Source organism: Nansenia antarctica (assembly GCF_963989245.1).
Source record: "Nansenia antarctica genome assembly, chromosome: 4".
NCBI lineage: Eukaryota > Metazoa > Chordata > Actinopteri > Argentiniformes > Microstomatidae > Nansenia > Nansenia antarctica.
The window spans coordinates 12,814,297-12,833,624 of NC_137689.1; the positions used below are offsets into that span (position 1 = coordinate 12,814,297).

Genomic DNA, 19,328 nt, shown 5'->3' on the forward strand with positions numbered 1-19,328 from the left:
CTATACTACAAAATTGCGTTGCAGAAGTCGGTCACTGTCTTGTATTGCTCTCCTGTTTATGATCGATGCTGGTTTGGTTCTGCACGCAACGAAAAACCCCTATTCTATTCAGGGAGTTGTAGAAAGGCCAGCACCATTCCGCTCCTTTGTGGCACTTTTGGGGAAAGAGCAAAAATCCATCATGGCCAGATCGAACCACCGTTGTTTATAAACATCAATGCACTGATGTTAAAGTTCAGACTGAAATACTAAATGATATAAGGCTTACTACTACTACATTACCATTACTGTCTTGTGTTTAGTCTCCGCCCCGAAAGCTGCACATTCCTGTAGCCTATGCACGTTTTTAAAAGTATTTTCCAATACTAAGGGCGACAGACAGAAATCCCGGCCATATTTGAAAAACGAAGCCCTATATCCTTTATTCTCCGGTCAACACTAGCAGATCCTGTATTCGGTCCTTTAAATCCCCTGAGATGGAAAATAAATCAAGCAGGATTGTTTTCGCTGCGAGTCTGAACGTCTCATCCTGCGCTGCGCTGTGCCTGTGTTAATACGGGGACACTGTCTGCACTGGGCGCAGATGGTCCTCCTTCCATGAGAAACACGGGGCGCGCGGGCCAGAGCCAGACAGTATTGGGGTTGTTCGTGACGTCATACCACAGGTGTGACGCTCTGTCTGGCAGGTATGTTCCATGTCTTCGGCCCAATACACATGTGTCCTTAGCCTACTATTATGAATTTTCCTGTCAAAAATACAGTACAGGCCAAAAGTTTGGACACACCTTCTCATTCAATGCGTTTCCTTTATTTTCATGACTATTTGGTACATTGTAGATTCTCACTGAAGGCATCAAAACTATGAATGAACACATAGGAATTATGTATTTAACAATAAAGTGTGAAAAAACTCTAAATATGTCTTATATTTTAGATTCCTCAAAGTAGCCACCCTTTGCTTTTTTGTTGTTAATAAAATATATAATAATAATATTAAATATAATATGTGTTAATAATAATATGTTATTATATATATATATTTATTATTATTATATATTTTATTAACAACAAAAAAGCAAAGGGTGGCTACTTTGAGGAATCTAAAATATAAGACATATTTAGAGTTATTTCACACTTTTTTGTTAAGTACATCATTCCACATGTGTTCATTCATAGTTTTGATGCCTTCAGTGAGAATCTACAATGTAAATAGTCATGAAAATAAAGGAAACACATTGAATGAGAAGGTGTGTCCAAACTTTTGGCCTGTATTGTATGTCAACAAGTAATCTGTGGCTTCTGAACAAGTAATGTGTGGTCGTGACTCAGATAATCTTATATATATTATATGGGCAAAAGGGCCAACATAGCCTAGACCGAATTGCATAGGGCTGAAGGCAAAACAAAACAAAAATATGCACCAAATAGGTCATTTTAAAAAGCTAAATGTGCTACATAAACCATGGACTTCTTTATCTAACTATCGCATAAGAAATCAGGCTGGATTGGAAGCCTTCATAATGCCAACATGCTTCACAAACCATGCATGACGGTGTAAATACAACTTCAGCTCTTTGCTGAAAAAATAAAACATGTCTGAAGTATCCATAGGCCGTATAAAGTAGGTTATTATAAACGTTTTATAACGCATTAGACGTGATCTCATTTAAAGTGGCACCCATAATAACATAATGCACGGCTACAAACAAGAGTGTGCATATAATCCTAGTATACTATGTACATTTTTTTATCCAATCTCTTCAGAATTCAGAAAATATTCTGGCTGGGTTGGGTGAGAAAGATTTAGAAACAGATTGCATGGAGAAATACCATTGGGTCCCATGTGTGATTGAACTACTGCACTACCCCTCTCATGGCCTAGGTGGCGCTAAAGCCATTGCACTGAGGGTGGAGACATCGATGCAAGATTTACGTGAAGGGTAGGGTTTTACGCGCACGGATAACTGAAAATCACCTGATGTTGCCCAGGAACAAATGAGCAAACTCTAAAATGATATTGCAATCTTTGAATGCAAGTAATAGACTACATGTAATCTATTAAACAATATAGTTACGCGTTGACACTGTTGCAGAGAACTGAGGAGGATACTAGAGACAAAGAGGTGCAGATGGTAATTGAAAGTCAAATAATCGGTAACCAGAGTCTGGATTCTTTGTTTTATTGAAGCCAGGGCTGACAGACACTTTCCTTATCTTTGTCGGCACAAAAAAGCAAGATTCCACATGGCTGCATACTGCTTCATGTTAAAGCCATACAGTCACACTCATCTGAATATGTCAAACACAGTCCCTCCATGTGGTTAAAATGTTTTCTTATCCTGAATAAAAATCACTGGAAGCAAAAGCTTTTTAAATCTCCTATATGTATACTTTTAATAGGACTGAAGGCATATCACTAAGATTATGATGTACAGAGCAGTCACTTCCAATTTAAGCTTGAATAAAATGTTAAGAGCTCTTTTGTTCATCTAATGTGGGAAATATCCAATATCAACTGAGAACAACTTGTAAATTTGAGCAGCAAGAGTAGTTTTCCTTGTACTTGCCAAACATGGTGACTTCTGCAGGATAGTAAGGTTTCTCCTACTAATCATTAATTCAATGATGCAGATGTATTGCATGTGTAGAGACACATGTGTGTTAGGTCCATTCAAGGGCTGGTTCAATAATTGCTAGACTGTTAACACCCTAAGGACAGCTGTCCAATATCTTCTGGATAAATTAATGCTTGCCAACAAACCGTTTTTGGGCAGGAAATTTAACACAGATTAAAACTAAAGGGGATACACTGAAATGGGCAGGAAGGACATCTGAAAAACCAGAGAGCATCTCAAAATTAATCTGGATATGTTCTTAAAAGATCCATAACGTCCTCTTTTCCTAAAGATAGAATGTGTCCCCAGTCTAGATTTATTTAAAAGTCTGGAGCATAGTTGACCACCAGGGACATCTGTATTATGCTGTAAATCCAGAAAATAATTACATATTCGGAGTGTGTGTGTATTACACTAGTATGAGCAATTCATCAATACACTTGCAGAGAAGAACAGTATGTATTCTGTTGCCTCAAACCCTAAATGAAAGTGCTTATTTAAACATAATAGAATACTCCTGGCTATCCAATATTGTGCTTCAAGTTTAGCAAAAGATCATAGATGCTCATTTCTGCCCAGTGAAGAAAATAACAATAAGCGCTTCATTTTGATAGAAAGAAAATCCATAGCAGTTCATTTCTCTTATTCTGACAGATTAGTTCATGCAAAAAAGAAAGTAGACTCTGCACACCTTGTGGTTTTTCCCTTACAGAGCAATACAAAGACACAGAGTTAAACCCCTACTTGAGTTGCCAGGCCAAGTACAAAGACCACCTCAGAATCTACTTTGGAATGATGGGTGCTCGAGGCAAAGCCTGGGGAGATCACCTGGGAATCACACAGGAGAGAGACTATGTACACAAACAGAACACGCTAATTTCTGCATCTTTGGTTCCAGGTTCCAATTCTCTGTTGTTTCCTTTTGTCGCTGTTGCTTTAAATGGCAAAAGTAGCTGCTCTTTCTCATATTATTGATGTTAATTGTCAGTAACCATAAGTTTAACTAAGTTGGGCCCTAGGTAGATTTGAGAATGACCACCTAAGTTATTTCAGTGAGGTTTGAATATGGTCAATTTGTGACACAAAACCTTCAATAACCTTAGCAATCTTACAGATAATTTGATATGGTACAGTATTAGAATGGATAAAATCATTGAAAAGGAACACAAAAAGACAAAAACATTGACAGAACGTTAGGACAATTTAACAACCTACTAAGAAACACAAGCAAAGGCTGATATATTGACTACGATCTACCCTGAGTGAAAGCAGGGTGCACAGAATGACAAATTGTGAACTGTACATTGAAGGCAAAGAGTCAACATTGTCAATGGGCACTGAAGAAGATCACACAACATATCTGTGGACATTGCAGTTTCCTACTGGGACGCATCTCTACAACGACATTGTGTAGAATCGGGAATGTTTAACCTGACCTGCCAAGAGTAAAAAAACATTTGAAACTGAAAAAGAACAGAAATGTCATCTTTAAGGATATCCCATTTCATTAAAAATCATAGTAATTGATTTCCATATGATTTGGCCACACAAGCTTGTGGATTGAACCACACAAGTGTTCATCTGGGGGGGGGGACAAACTCTAAACGTGTGGTTATTTCTAAGAATCTGCAGCTAAATACCTTTACAATTAATAGACAAGAAAGAAAGGCATTCTCCTTATTGCTCAACTGAACAATGTAATCTAGGCCACAGAAGTAAGCAAAATTTCATTTGAAACATTATGCAAAGACCAGACTTGTTATACAAAAAATAAAACAAAATAAATTACTTGACTTTCAGAAATGGACAAAAAACCTTTTACCATTGGTGCTACAGTGCATTTCCTCTTTAAATAGACAAGCACCTCTACTATGACACAAACAGTTTAATGTGCCAGGCACTTGGGAGTTATAGTAGGAAAGATGCTGCCCCACCCCCTCCCCAAACACACACCTGCAGCCAAAAGAAGAGCTCTTGTTGCAAAACTCCACACTTGCCAATCCCAACCATGTTCAATTTATCCAAGACGTTTCTTTATAATTTTGTTAAAAGAATTGCATTTTTTTCCTTACAAAATCAAACCAAAGCTTGAATTGCAATTTTGCTTATATTTACAGAATCCTTAGAGATGACTACTCAGGCCTGCCATTCAGCAGGCAGACACGGTTTGCTATCAGCTATATGTATTTGTCACATTAGTGTCATGACGTGAGAGGAGTTTACCATGTTATGAGATATAGCTAAACGTTTGTTTAATCCGTAAACGGTGCAGAAAAAATAGAAAATAAAAAGAAAGATTTTTTTATATAAATACATCAGTATCGTATCTCTAACTTTTTTACATACTACATACGCTTGCAAGTATTTTCTTCTTTTTTTCTTTTTTTTAAATGAATATATTTACGGTTTCATTTTTTTCTTTTTTTATCGCAACCACTTTCCTTCCATGGGATTAGCTGAACAAGAGGCCACAGCACTTTTTCCAGTCGTGAGCGATGGTGCTTTCCCCCAATGAACCGAGGGCCTTGCAGACCTGGGGATTTTGGCTGGCTCTCAGTGGAGTGTGTACACACGACTTCACCTGACATCCGCGCAAAATAACCTTTTCAATTGAAGAAAAAATAAAATTAAGGATAAACACAGCCAAGTCTTCAACCTTCCTACCCAAAACCTCCACCTTTCTTTCCTCCATCCCAACGAAAAACCAAGAATAGCTGATAGCATCTCAAACTCATTTGGCAAAACCACTGTCTGTTGCTGACTGGTATACACATTGGGAATTTGGTCATGTTTCATTTGTTTGTTTTTATGCTTGTTTTGTTTTTTCCAGGGTATTTGCAGTGGGCAATGCTGCTGTTTTGTGTTCACGCTTCGTTCTCCGTCGGTGGTGTGATGTTTGCTGAAACCATGGCGTCCGGTTTGCGAGTCATTCTATCCAGCTCTGCCTGGACATCAGTCAAAACCGGCTTCTGCCCTTAGAAAAAGACAGAGAGAACAGAAAGTAATCTCCTGTAACTTCTGTGTGAGGACAACAACACAAGCGACAGTTATGGCCAGCAAGCGGATGGAGTTGGCTGCGATGTGGTCTCATGCTGGAGCTCGGTAGCATGACGTCATAGATGCGCACATGCAAAACCATTCATGAAACACAGCACGTTTGCATATCTTTTGGGTTCAGTTTCAAACCAACTATTAGCTGCTTCACAAGGACATGTCAGTATGCTGGGGAAATGGGATGGGTTAATAACATTTCAAACAAACTAAACGAAGAAAAAAGCACAAAAAAAAAAGCAAGGAGGATGTTTTAGAGGTGGGTTTGTGGTTGTAACATCCAGCCCAGAGGAGATTCCATGGTTCCATCATGCATACAGGCCTTGCACTAGTTCCCCCAGTGTTCCATTCCCCCAATGGAACTCGTCCCCTCCTCTCTCAGACCTGCCAAGTACTCCCTTTACTCCCCCCTCTCGGGATGTAGGGGATAAAACCTCCAGACAAAAGCAAGGCCCAAAGGCAACAAGAGGCAACTGAACCCACAGTGGAGGCCAGGCATGGCCCGAAAGAGGGTAGTCCAGCCTGAAGTTGACCATACCTGTTTTCCTGGCTGATCACTGCACCCCTGCTCCTGCAGCTCCAGTCCCGCTGCCTGGACTCCCGGGGGCGCCCGTCTTTTTACTCAACAGGCTGTTGAAGAAGTTGGCCAGCACTCCCTCATTGGCTGCTGCCCCTGAGGGACAAATGTAGAGATGCGGGTCACTTAAGAGGCAAAGGAGATTTATGTCACCTGCCTGACTCTGAATGCAACAGTTACTGTTGGTATAATCACGCTATTCCTTTCATTAAAGATAAAAACATCATTAATGCACACACGGCAATAACATTCTTCCGGAAAGCTTGCATATTACATTTAATTTGATACACTGGTCAGTCTATCCAGTTGCTTTCCCCCAACATGTCCTTGCCAACAGCAATCAACTTTGGGCCACCGCAGTGTAGTGGTTGCAGCTCAATTAAATCAGGTTTAATTTAAGCACATCTATCCATGCTGGTATGGGCTCCTCTCCCGCTGAGCTTAATGATGGAGAAATGTTCAATATTTCTGCACAAGCAAGGCCAGCGGAGGCATGCAGGGGGGTATTCCACGTATGTTGATAACTAAATTAGCGATTAATTGAAGAAGCCTGGTTAGAGTTAATGTCGACTATGACTTAACCAACTAGAGAGTCATTCCAATAACACAATTCAGCCCTGTCTCATCAACGCTAACTGTTTCTTTCAGTCACATTCAGGGAACGGAGCTCTCACTAAATAAATCTGGATTTTCCTTTAGCAGTGTTTATGGAATACCCCCCAGGAATCCATTGTTTGGGGAATTACTTCAATAGCTTCCTCAGGGGGGGCAGACACATGCTTAAATACATCTGACATGCATAATAAAACTATATCCAGTTCTCATGTGGTTTAGGGAATTATGTATTGTTGTTTATTATCATTATGTTGTTCACACATCAGTATGTTCAGGGAATTATCTTAATATCTACCTGGAGGGCAGTGTTACATAAGAGCGTATCAGCTCATTACATAAGAGCTCATACATGTTTCTACATGATTTTCCATGGTTCTCTGTAGACAATTACAAACCCAGGTCGAGATAAAAGGGTGGGCATTCACATTATTACCTTTCATGTTGGGGTCAGGTTTCTTGACTGAGGTCATCGGTGAGACACTGGCCACGTTGGTTGGGCCTGTGCGGCCCGTGGGCCGAGGAGAGCCAGAGGCAGTTCGTCCGGGGGACTCCTGACAATCAGAGAGAGAGAGAGAGTTAGTTCCAACCAAGTAATTTGATTGGACAAGAGGCATTCCATGAGTGCCGATATACAGTATAACAGCACTGGGACTTTTAAGTATCACTCCGCCACACAGCTGTTCTATTGTTTGTGTTCAGGTTACTAGGCAACCGTCCAGTTGAAGTTCAGTTAAGGAGCCAAAATAAATGATTAAATAAACAAACAAATCATAATCTGTTGTCGCGTAACTAATAAATGACGCTGTATAAAAGCAATATCACACTCGAGGTCGTGCTGTTATACATGTCTAATTATGTCTTATGTCTAATAGGCAACTCTAGCAACTATTGGTGAGATTGTCATCATTGGCCAGTAAGGTGCGGTCATGAAAGAGGCATAAGAAGAAAGAAACGGTGTGATGGATGTTATTACACTTACTGTTGTTCCTCTTGTTGGTGTGGCCGGCTGCTTCGCCAACAACGACTTGGGGAAAAGAGAATAAGAAAATGCATTTTATAGGTCAATATATTCATTTTCATTCACATTGACTATTCCAGGAACACTGGGTGCACTTCCCTTCTTGCCAGACAACATTTGAATCATACCAGCGAATGCGGTGAGCTTGAATTTCTATTTTAAAATGTCCAAACCCTAAATTCTTTGATATACTTCTTGAATACTAGTAGTTTGAACTAAAGAGGGACTGATGCTATGAGGGACTGATGCGCAGTATGAGAAAGACAGGCTCTTCTGTCTTTAGGCTGAAGCAACCATGTGAAATCTTCATAAAGAAGCCTATTTCGCCCAATTAAAGCTCTGAGAGTTTTCTGACTTCTGATTAGCCTGTGTGGGAAATAGGAAATAGGCTTTGAAGCCTGGGTAAGGCTAATAAAATGGAATGGGCTCCACTGTCCACAATTATGGCTTTGAACACAACTAGGGACATGATGGAACATAGAACATGATGGAATGGCAAACATAGCAGGCATCCTTGACTGCATTTCCTATCATATAAACAAATGCCTGTACCTGTTGCTTCATCAGGAACACCTGCTCATCCTCTGCATTTACTTCCTTATCATGAACCAACTAGAGAGAGAAAGAGAGAGACCATAAGAAAAGTGAGGTAAAGAGAGATTACACAACATTTGTTAAACTTAACTTTAATACCCAAACTTTTAGTCAAGTTTCACAAGAGGCTCTCTCTCATCCTACCTTCCGTACTGGAGGTTTCATAATGAAGTCCTCGAAAGGGTCTTCAGGTCTCACTGTTGAGAAGTTTTCGTGCAAAATCCCAATCTTCTTCTCATTGTCCCACCCAGATGGACTAAGGAAAGAAAGGTTGTTTGATATTTAGCCAATGACCAATACCCTTAATTTTTCACTACACTGCTATATTATAAATTCAATTCTAAGGAAATCAGAGTAAAAAAACGTACATGAAAACAGCATCCTTCTCCACCACTAAGGCAGGCGTGGTGAACTGGAAGTCGTATATTTTGTGCACTATGTATTTATAGAGGAGGTCCAGGTTCTTCTCCTCTTTGGCAGAGGTGTAAATCAAGGCAGCTCCATCTGTCAGACTAGGTTGAGGAACATGAAGTGACATGGGGGATGAATGTTTCAGGGAAGGATAAGAGACAGGGGACGCATGTTCGGAAAGGACAGGAGACCTATGCTGAAAGGATACACTGTAAGCAGAATCGTCTGATGTGGGATTGTATAAAGTCCAAGTGCTCCTCTCTGTAGTCATGTTCCTTCTCTAAGACACTGACTGCGTCACACTGCACAGAGAGAGAGAGAGAGAGAGAGAGAGAGAGAGGGGGGGGGGGGGGGGGGGTTATTACAGCTGAAACAAGAATGCAGAGAAGAATGAGTAGCATTGGCTAAAGCTAACTTCGTTCTACTTCTCTCCTGCTATGTCCCAACGCTCTACTCTTGTCCAATTCACTCTCATTTTAAAGCTTACAATGTTTGCAAGGATAGAGTATCCACCATGTGATACACTCGTCCAAACAGGGAACACCACACTTAAGGAAAGGAAGAGAATTGGGACACCGCATAGGTCTGTCTCAGCCCCCAACCCTCCCTCACTTCCTCTTACCCTCCCCTTCCTGCTGCTTGCTTGCTACCCTCTCTACCTCTCCTCCCTCCCTTACTTCCTCCTCTCGTCCCGCTCTCAAGGAAAGAACCGTAAAACAGCCGGCCCCACCCTGTCACACAAACACAGACACTTCTGAACAGTATCCACTAGATGGGAACCTTGACAACAAAGGCTGGCTGAGCATGACTCAGGGAACGCCAGCAAGCCACTTCCTGAAATAAAAAATGGCTGTTGTAAAGACAGTGGCAACTGGTTAAATATGCAGGAGGCTGTCATCAAATATAAATATCCCAGTGCCTCATTCAGTGGGACTTAGCATACACTTTCCAAGGACTGGAATTGGGTGACGTCAGCCAATGTTAAATGTATCTTGAATTTGATTTAACAAGAACGCCTGGCAGGTTGTACTGAATTTAAAGGTTTGGTATAGTATCTTACATCTTTATTAAAAATAAAAAAAACTGTTAGCCACAATTGCCGTTTTTCCACTGTCCCTTTTGGCACCAGTGCTTGGCCCACTGAACAATGGCTGGCTAACTAAACAACATGCTCATTTTTGGTGTACATTTCTTAACTAAAATTACACAACTCATTTGCTAGTTCCAAACTCATGTTACTAAAACATTCACTAGAGACAGATTTGGTGATTAAGTTACAAGAAGGGGTGCACCGATACGTGATCGTGGTTTCTTTTTTGAACCGTGGTAAAACCATTATTTTATTATTTTAAGAGATGGGTCAAAGCATGGTCATACTTTTGTTGGCATCCATCAAACACGTTTCCAATGGCCGACAACGACATGTCAATTCACGCGACACAATGTTGCCGTGGCAATTAATATATACATATTTACAGATGTAGACATTAAAACTGTAGTCTATGTTGCTGGTAGATCATTTTCATGTCGGCCTCGCGCTGAAAAACACGAGCTGAATAGATGAGCCTTCTATTCTCGAGCGAGAGAGCGAGCAGCAGCAGCGCCTCTCACGTAACCGGTCGGGCTGCTACAACATGTTAGAACGGCCGCCTAAATGAGACTCATACGCACCGCACAGGTAAGGTAAGGTTGACGCTTCCAGTGTAATTTGGGCCTTAGTGATACATGGCTTTTAAACAAACTTACGTTTTAGGACTGTTCAAAAGCAAGGGCTGTGTGATCATCTAGTTATGTGTAGTTATGTGTTTTTAGCATGTTCATGTTCTATCAGATGTGCAGTTACATAGCGATGTAATTAGCTACTAACTAGCTACCAATGCGATGGTAGCAAATGCGTCTGTTATTCAGAGCGATTTTCGGTATTTGGTTTGAGGTGTACCAACATTCAAATAAGCATATCTTCTGCAACTATTTTTAGACTTCAATGTATGACAGATCATTTGAAATCTAACAATCTGCACTTTTCATAATCTGTCAAAATCTGCCGGTTTGGGGACCAAAACACCAGACCCTGTCACATATTGAATGTGTTACAGTCAGACAGTGAGGAAGAGCTGATGAAAATAAAACATGAGGAGACTAAATGGCAGCAGTATTAAAAATGGCAGCATAATGCTCTGAGATCATGTTCACAAAACTGCATCAACCCAGACTAAGATCCCCTTGAACACCCTCCTTCCCACCCTCAAGGAAGAGATAAGAAGACCAGTGTGCCGTGAAAAGAGCACATTCACTCAGTCCTCGTCACCATGAGCATGTGAAGTACTGATGATGGTGTCTGCTCTTTTGCAGGAGCCATTTCCTCGAGGGCCCTTGGACACTGCATAATGACAACCTTTCATGGAAGGAGGACTCTGCCTCACAGGCAAGCTGTGACAAACTGAGACAAACTGAAGTGAAATCTCAAGACTGGGATGGATGACCAGGCTCCAACCATGAAAATAGACCACCCAAGAGGGAACTGTGTAGACTACCAGCTGTGGGCCCAGCTTGTATTCAGTCTAGGACTGTCGAGACATTTTGGTACTTCACTTGACATCTCTTTTTGATAGATGCTTAACAGTAGGCTATTTCTTTCTGTACCTATTAGGCCTACTCAGAAGGTGTCACTTACCTTTGTGCAAACTATTAGCACTGGAATGCCCAGGTTGTGTGTGAGTACGTTGTCTCCCAGTGGTAGCACCACGTCTTCATCATCTGCTGTGGGAGCCCGTCTCTGGGGAGAAGGTGGGACAGCCTCCTCTGGCTCTGTGTACTCCTGGAAGGCCTTCACCACTGTGGGACAGACAGGTGATGGTGGAATCAGCTCAAGCAAGACAACCTGGCCCTACAACCTAGGTACCATCCTGGATGAGTGTAAGCATTATGGTGAACATTTCAAAGCCTGCAGGTGTCTTGTTGTCTTAGCAAGTCGTCTATACAATCTATTGGTGGAGATCAAAGATCAAAATGTGATTTTTGAAAACTCAATAACAGCTTAACTGTTAAACTGACATAAAGACCACTTCCCAGTAGGGAATCATAATAGCCTAACCATATTAAGACTAAACATGTGTAGGCTACAGAATGATTTGTGATTTCTGTGAAATTCCATAGAATCTTCCATTAGGCCTACTTGAATGTGTATACTGTCTGTTAATGCTGTCTATTTGAAGTCAATGTGAAATAAGAGTCAATACCAGTAAATGAACAAGAATTATTAAAGTATTGAACATTACTTTATATTTACAGGTTTTCCATTTAATTGCATTTACGCTATTCTACCATAGTTTTAATGCAATCTGCTGTCAAGCATTGTGCAGTTATTTAACAGATAGTCTTTAAAGTGTGGGGTATGCATGATCAATATGCAAGTCTACAGAATGTAATACAAATATGTCTAAGCCAATTAAACAATACAATATTGTTAAGATTCTACCAGCTTGTATGCAAAGTGGGACTACCAGCCGATACCCACTCAGCCATCCACGCTCTCTCTTTCCCAGACCTGAGATGTGAGCTGATCTGACAGCAGCTCCTGCCTTCTCTAGGCTTAGGCATGGGTTACACAGAGGCGGATTCGTCTGAATCCGCGATGCTTTGATAACGTATGCACCTCGCGGCTACACAACTCGGGTGATTTCGAGAACTGATTAGGGATGTGCATAACTACAGTATTCGAATAATCGGTGGGTGCTATGAACGAATAATCGACATTCACAAAGGCAGCCATGGATCATGGACTGTATCATTGTTATTTTCACACAACGACAAAAATGTGATGCATACCAGTTTTATTCTTTGAACTACAGAATAGCAAACGTTAACAACATCTATAAATATATATAAATACAAATATAAAACAAATAGCAGGTAGTACAAGGACATGACATTAATTCTAACAACAAATCTATGGGCTACAATCCAGTAGAAATAGCACAATTATATGTAATCAGCACAACCTATGGCATCGGTAGGCTTATCAAATAATAACAAAATAACAATAAATAACATAAACGGCAGTACCGAAAATGGGCATAAAAGCCTGTTGCGTTCTGCAGTGGACTCTGCAATGTAGCGGTCTGCACTGAATGTTTTGTTGTGCTTCCTGGTATCAACACGGGCATGCCTTGTGTGATGGAGTGACATGCTTCCAGGTCACACTGAATCATTTTCAAGATATTAAAATGGCCAAACTGTCAGTTTAAAAAAAACTCCAGCAACTGAATAGTTTTGCAACCAAGGGATGGATTTTTCCCAACAACAGCTGTTCCTTGTATCTCACAGAGGCTGGGAGAGTAATGGGATATGGGAAAGGAACTTCCTCAGGAACCTAAGGAATGTGGATGATCCTTCCTCCTCCATCATGAACAGCACCCGACCATGAAGGATCCTCTGATGTAAGCTTGGGTTTTTTCAGGCTCTGATCAGGGCAGGCTGAGCCGGTGTGAAACAGCCGGTGTAACTGAGAGAGTAAGCATTGAAGATTGTCCGGGAGGAATAGGGCTACGGCCTTTTTTGTACGGCCTTTTATGTACGAAAGGCGCTATATAAATAAAGCTTTACTTTACTTACTTTTTAAATCTTTTTTATTTTTAAACAATGTAGCCTAACATTACATTTTGGTTTGCATCCGGCAGCAACATATTGTGAGTTTGAAGTTTCAGTCTACAAATGAGTTCCCACTGCTCAAAAGCCTCATTGTCTCCAAAAACGTGATAAAAGTTAATCCTATGGTTTTATCCAATATACATGGAATTCAGAAGTATACCAGTACTTTTTTGTTGGGGTGGCAAACAGAGTACATTTCTTACATAACTGAGTTAAACAGAAACACACGTGACTGAGGTAATAACCATAGCCTGTCTAAAGGACACAGCAGTCAGTTAGTCACCCTTCTATCTCATCTTTGCGATTAGACATCCACTTTCTCTCTCATGCAGCCACTGCTTCAATCATGGGCTGGAATATCTATCCATTGCTCGACTTTGCCCACTTAGGCTAACTGTTCTACAAACAAAGGCGTGGTCAAATTTAAATATACCAATATGATTTTGCACCTTGTAAAGATTTTGCTTAAACAATACTTAGGCCTAAAAGTTGTACTTCCAAACAGACGTAACTGTTGTCAGTTAACACGCATACACACAGCCTACCCAGAGTAGCCAAACATTCAGTGGAGGCACATCAATATTATCTGTGGTACGTGTAACTGTATCTTGGTATCTGGCGATCGATTGAAAATGGTAGATGGCATTTTGTAAAGAAATAACCCTAACTCTAACCCTTTTTAAAAGAACATTGTTTTGTTTAATAGGCTACATAATGTTTTGTTTAAAAGGGCGGTAGCATTGCTCTAAATGAGTCGAGATCAATGTGAATGACTATCATGAAATGTAGTACTCACGTCATATCAATACTCAATCAGACGATAGAATAGGCCTCAGTTTTCCAAAACACTATCGGTTCACCTCTAACATTCAGCTCTTTGTTGCCCCAATGATTCTGATAAATAGCCAAATAATATAATATACAATTACCCACAGACACAGACATTATTCCTACTGCTCTATGGAAACAAGAGACAATAATAGAAATCTGATCATCTGTGTCATTGCTGTGCGTGACACAGCCAGGGCTGATCCTGCATTTTGACTTGGAGAGAACGCCTGCGATCGAGCTATTCAAGTTTCAGACGGAGCCAGAACATCCTGCCTACTCCATATCCCTTCCCTGCTTATACGCTGGACTCTCTGTCCGACGGAACCATGATGCAACACTGCTGTAACATCGGCCTGGAAGCAACGCCCCCGACTTCAGTTGTGTCTCACTAGTCTGCCATGTGCAGTAATGACATCATTACTGACACTGTGAAAGATAAGTTGTCTGGATGACATGCCTCCCTGCTAAATGGGAAAGCTGCGAGCGGACCGTGTATTCAACAAATGAACTTGGCAGCCCTGGGAGAGGAGCGGGTCAGTGTGACTTAGTGTTATAACTAGTTATAGGCTAACTATAACTATATATATTATAACTAGGATTATCAACAGTTAGGATAACTATAACTATATATATTATATATATATATATATATAAAAGTTATAACTAGGATTATGCAACAGCTTTCCTCATTATGTAAAGATATGTCATAGTTATCACAGATGTCATATCAAGTGTCAAAATGTCATTAACAGTAGGCTCATTCAAGTAAATCACAGAGCCTCTCCAGGCAAATAGATTAGGCCTATTCAAACTAGACTACCTCTCCATGATTAGGTGCAGTTGTTACTGTATCTCGGGGTAGTGGTGGTCTAGTGGATAGTGAGTTGGACTTGGGATCGGAAGGTTGTGAGTTCAAATCCCGCCTGAAGCCACACCACTACTAGTGTGCCCTTGGGTAAGGCACTTAGCCCTCAGTTACTCCAGGGGGAATGTCCCTGTAATTCGTAATTGTAAGTCGCTTTGGATAAAAGCGTCTGCTAAATGGCAAAATTATTAAATTATTATCTCATTGTTGTATTACTAAGTACTAAGCAATGTGCTGAAGCACCTTCAGTTTGCTACTTCCCCTTCCACATTACAATGTTCAGTTTGTGGTTCTCCATTTGTGTTCACGTTCAGAATAATAATAGAAGCCAACAATGGATAAGATTGACAAAAACAAAAGTGAACCCCATCTTTCTAACAAAAAGAAAGTGAAGTGATTAGGATAATTCCCACATCCAAGCATTGGTCTGATTTCCAAACCAAACAAGTAAATCTGCAGGGCATATTAGGTGTTCTAAGCAAAGCAACATTTACAAAACAAGCCTGCTCCATAGATCACCCTTAGGCCGCACTTTAAGAGCATCTAGACTAGAGCCTAACTCCAGAGCACAAAAGACCAGTTCATGAAAGGAGAAATAGTTTCTAGAATTAAGCGGAGCATCAGAGGTCTGCAGAGCTAGCCTTGGGTCACGACAGCTGAGAATCATGGGCCTCTCTGCTGACCTAGCTTCCATGACAACATGTCATTTTACACTTCAGTTTCTGTGCTTTCCCTCTACATGAAAAGCCAGCCTGCATTAGCCCTGTACATGTTATGCAACCTGTCCATCTTTTTGCCTCCACTGGATGCTGCTCCGTGCTCAGTCTCTGCTGCAGGCAGCATTCCAATACATACCAGATCGACCAATATAAGGCCTAGTCCCATTTCAGAGCATTCAAGAATTGGTGCAGCACCATTCTGGTTTTCAAAATGTGAAACAAGAAGAGAGGAGCTTAAACTTTCCTGAACTGTGTTTTAGGATAGGTATGATTCCTCTAAGTATCGACCATTGCACTTCAGATACGGGCCTTAAAGCTTATTGCTTATGACGACATTCTAGCCATCTACATTGTGTGTCAAATCAGCAGAAACTCTCAGCCACAGAATAAATTGAACCCACCCAACAGGCATTTCCCTGCATAAGGGACTCCACAGTGAGGTTGACTCACCCCAGCATCTAAGAGCAACGTATAGGAGTACCACTGTCTGACCACAAAACAAAAAGAGGTCCAGAGATATGAGATACGTGGTCCTGTGAAGGCCTTTGACAACTGACAGGTGAAGGAAATGGTAGATGACTCAATCAAACTGAAACTTACTCCTCTGCTCCAACTCTCTCATCTCTTCCGGGCGAATCTTGAGCTTGTCCACATGATCACGCAGCACGCTGGCCCACTTCTGGAGCGACTCCATGATGGTCCAGGGTCGGGACATGTCTGCCACAAACACTGCCAGGCTGTCGCTCAGCGAATCAGCCGACACGGCAAACTTGAGCAGGCCTTTGTGATACAGGTCCCCGTCCAGAATCCACACATTACAACGTGTGAGGTCTAGAAAGATGGAAAGAATTACCCCCAATGTTCACCAAATTACCAAAAACATATAGCAACCCAGACTGTCATCTTCACTTACCATCTCGATCCTCATCATGGACACTCAAGTAGAGATACTCCAGCCCTCTCCCTTTTTTATTGTGCTCCGCTCCTTGGAGTTTTGCCATGATAGTTGTCTTTCCTGACCCATCCTCTCCTGCACAAAATGTATTTTAGTCAAACATGACAAAACTATGTAACATTGATATAGGCCTAGCTATACAACAACCCAAACCAAAATGCAAGTGTCTTGTCAGCATAAAAGACTGAGCTTGATAACAATCACTAGATTAGTACTATTCGACAGACTCTAGTGCCATGCCTAATCATTGGATGAGTATCTGACTGAAAACAAGTCTGTCTGGCCGATTGATTGTACTCATGTCAAGTATCTGGTCTGCTACAATCATGCAATCTCTCTTCAGATCTAACCTACTCCTTATCCATCTAGTGCTTAGTGGGGCTATGTGTTCAAACTTTCCGAAGGCTATGGTCGGTTTTATCAACTTACCAAACACCAATATATTTTTGCCGGATGGCAACTTAGAACTCGAACGTGTTGAAACTTCACTGAGAATTGAAGTCCTGGGGAAATGGACAATTGAATTGGGTTATTCAACGTTTCAGGCGTCGTTTGGATTTGCAAGAAGATAGTAGCCCACATGAGATAATCAAATGATGTCGCTGTCTGTCTGTCACTGCATCTCAAAAACTATATGACATCCATGAGACAACAACAACAGCAGCAACACAAAGCCACGTAACCCTAAATAAGGAAGACTCAGATGTGCACTGACTAGTCCTGATCAATGATTCGATCAGATCAGCTACAGATCACAGATAGCTGAATAGCCTACATGACTTAGGTAGGTTGTTGCTGAGTTGCAATGCAATTCACATACCTATGCTCTTCAGACAGATCGGCTGTGCTGAGGTGTCGGACGTGACATCAACATCAACTTGACACTGACAGTTGTCAGCTGTCAGTTCAGCCCAGATAGCCACATCATCTGCTAAGCTAACTAACTAATAAACATTGCCACGGGATCGGCCTCCGTTTACTAGAAAAATAGTTATTAGCTAGATAGGGTTGTGCTGAAGCCTGTAGCGACACAAGCTTGGTGTCCAGACTTCAGAATACAACCACACACACACACACAGTAAACTTGCTAGCTAGATGATGTTAGCTGAGCTAGGCAGCAAAGCTAGCAGGATGAGTAAGTAAGTTCATGATCTGTTAGTACAAGTGGTTGAACCGTTATATTCGATCGTTGCCTGGCTAGACATTTACCTCTAATCAGGTAGTTAATGAGGCTGAAAGAACAAGAGAGCTAAGACGGAACGTTAGCCCAACCATGTAACTATGGACAGCTAACAAGCTAACAAGCTAACTAGCTGTTTTGAAGAGGTAGCTATCCCGGGCCGGTTTCGAAAAGCAGCCACCGGCAGTGACAAAGCACGATTGAGCAGGTCCGTTTAAAGCTTTGGAAAAATTGAAAATAGCAACATCATACACAACGAAGAGCCTAAACTTTACCAGAGGTTTTGTCCCTCCTCGTCCTCGTTGTTAAGGTCCATGGTGTCGCCTGCCCCGGCTGCGCCCAGGAGCTTCTTCTCCAGAACGGGAGCCATCTTCTTCTGTCTCCGGCCACAAAGAGAGAGAGGGGCGCTGCGAGGACCTGGTTCAGAGAGGGTGCGCGTGGTTTAATCCACAAGACATTCCGACGGCGGTAAATGTTGCACGACTCAACACGGAGAGAGAGACCAATGAGAGACACACAATGGGACTGGGAAATTTAAAAAGGCAGTATCTTTTTTATGATTAATAGTTTTTATTATTTTCAATAAACAGACAATGAACAGACATCCATCACAAGTAACAGTTGACATTGGACAATAAATTAAAAAGACAAAAAATAGACACAACAAAACATAAATGTGATATACAGCAATGTAAATCTACAGCATTGTCTTACAATCATATTCATAGCAGTTTACTTTCACGTTTTACATTTGGGATATTGCTATTTATAAATAAATAAAATAAATAAAAAATTAAAATATTGCTATTTACATGAGCTGGAGTTGCCATTATTTCTCAATATATGAGTGATACTGCCCCCAATTAAAAAGGCAGTATCAACTAAATAACCCAACATGAATGTCGTAGTAACAGCAAGCATCCTTACTCGCTTTATACTATAATTGCCTTACTCGCTTATACTATAATTGCCTTACTCGCTTAAATACTATAATTGCCTAGAATAAATGGCATTCCTATTGTACCGTACAATCTCTAGGCTATGTGGACCAGACGGTGGCGTATCTATGTCTATGTAATTATAATATTATTCTCATTAAATATTATGACAACGTATGTCACTTTATGGTCAATTAACCCCTCTCGAGTCTTTCCAGCGGCTCCGTGGAAATCAGATGCAATAGACTAGCAAGTAAAATCGAGTGCACCTTGCCTCTATCTTTTAAACATACTCCCCCCAAAAACACC

At 41.1% G+C, this 19,328-nt stretch overlaps 1 protein-coding gene across 2 annotated transcripts; it reads right to left on the reverse strand.

Moving 5' to 3' along the window:
• Positions 1-4,582: 4,582 nt before the first annotated feature.
• On the reverse strand, positions 4,583-18,459 carry dync1li2 (dynein, cytoplasmic 1, light intermediate chain 2). Of its 2 annotated transcripts, none has more exons than XM_080528872.1 (13): positions 18,357-18,459; positions 17,331-17,404; positions 16,860-16,976; positions 16,547-16,777; positions 11,556-11,716; positions 9,090-9,183; positions 8,839-8,974; positions 8,615-8,726; positions 8,429-8,488; positions 7,838-7,882; positions 7,292-7,409; positions 6,205-6,339; positions 4,583-5,589 (listed from the first exon to the last, which is right to left on the reverse strand). In XM_080528872.1, the coding sequence occupies exons 1-12, from the start codon at positions 18,449-18,451 to the stop codon at positions 6,221-6,223; spliced, it is 1,362 nt and encodes a 453-aa protein (XP_080384998.1). In that variant the 5' UTR covers positions 18,452-18,459; the 3' UTR covers positions 4,583-5,589; positions 6,205-6,220. The 2 variants fall into 2 exon arrangements, with proteins under 2 accessions (XP_080384998.1, XP_080384997.1); XM_080528871.1 differs by having other exon boundaries at positions 7,832-7,882.
• Between the last annotated feature and the right edge of the window lie 869 nt (positions 18,460-19,328).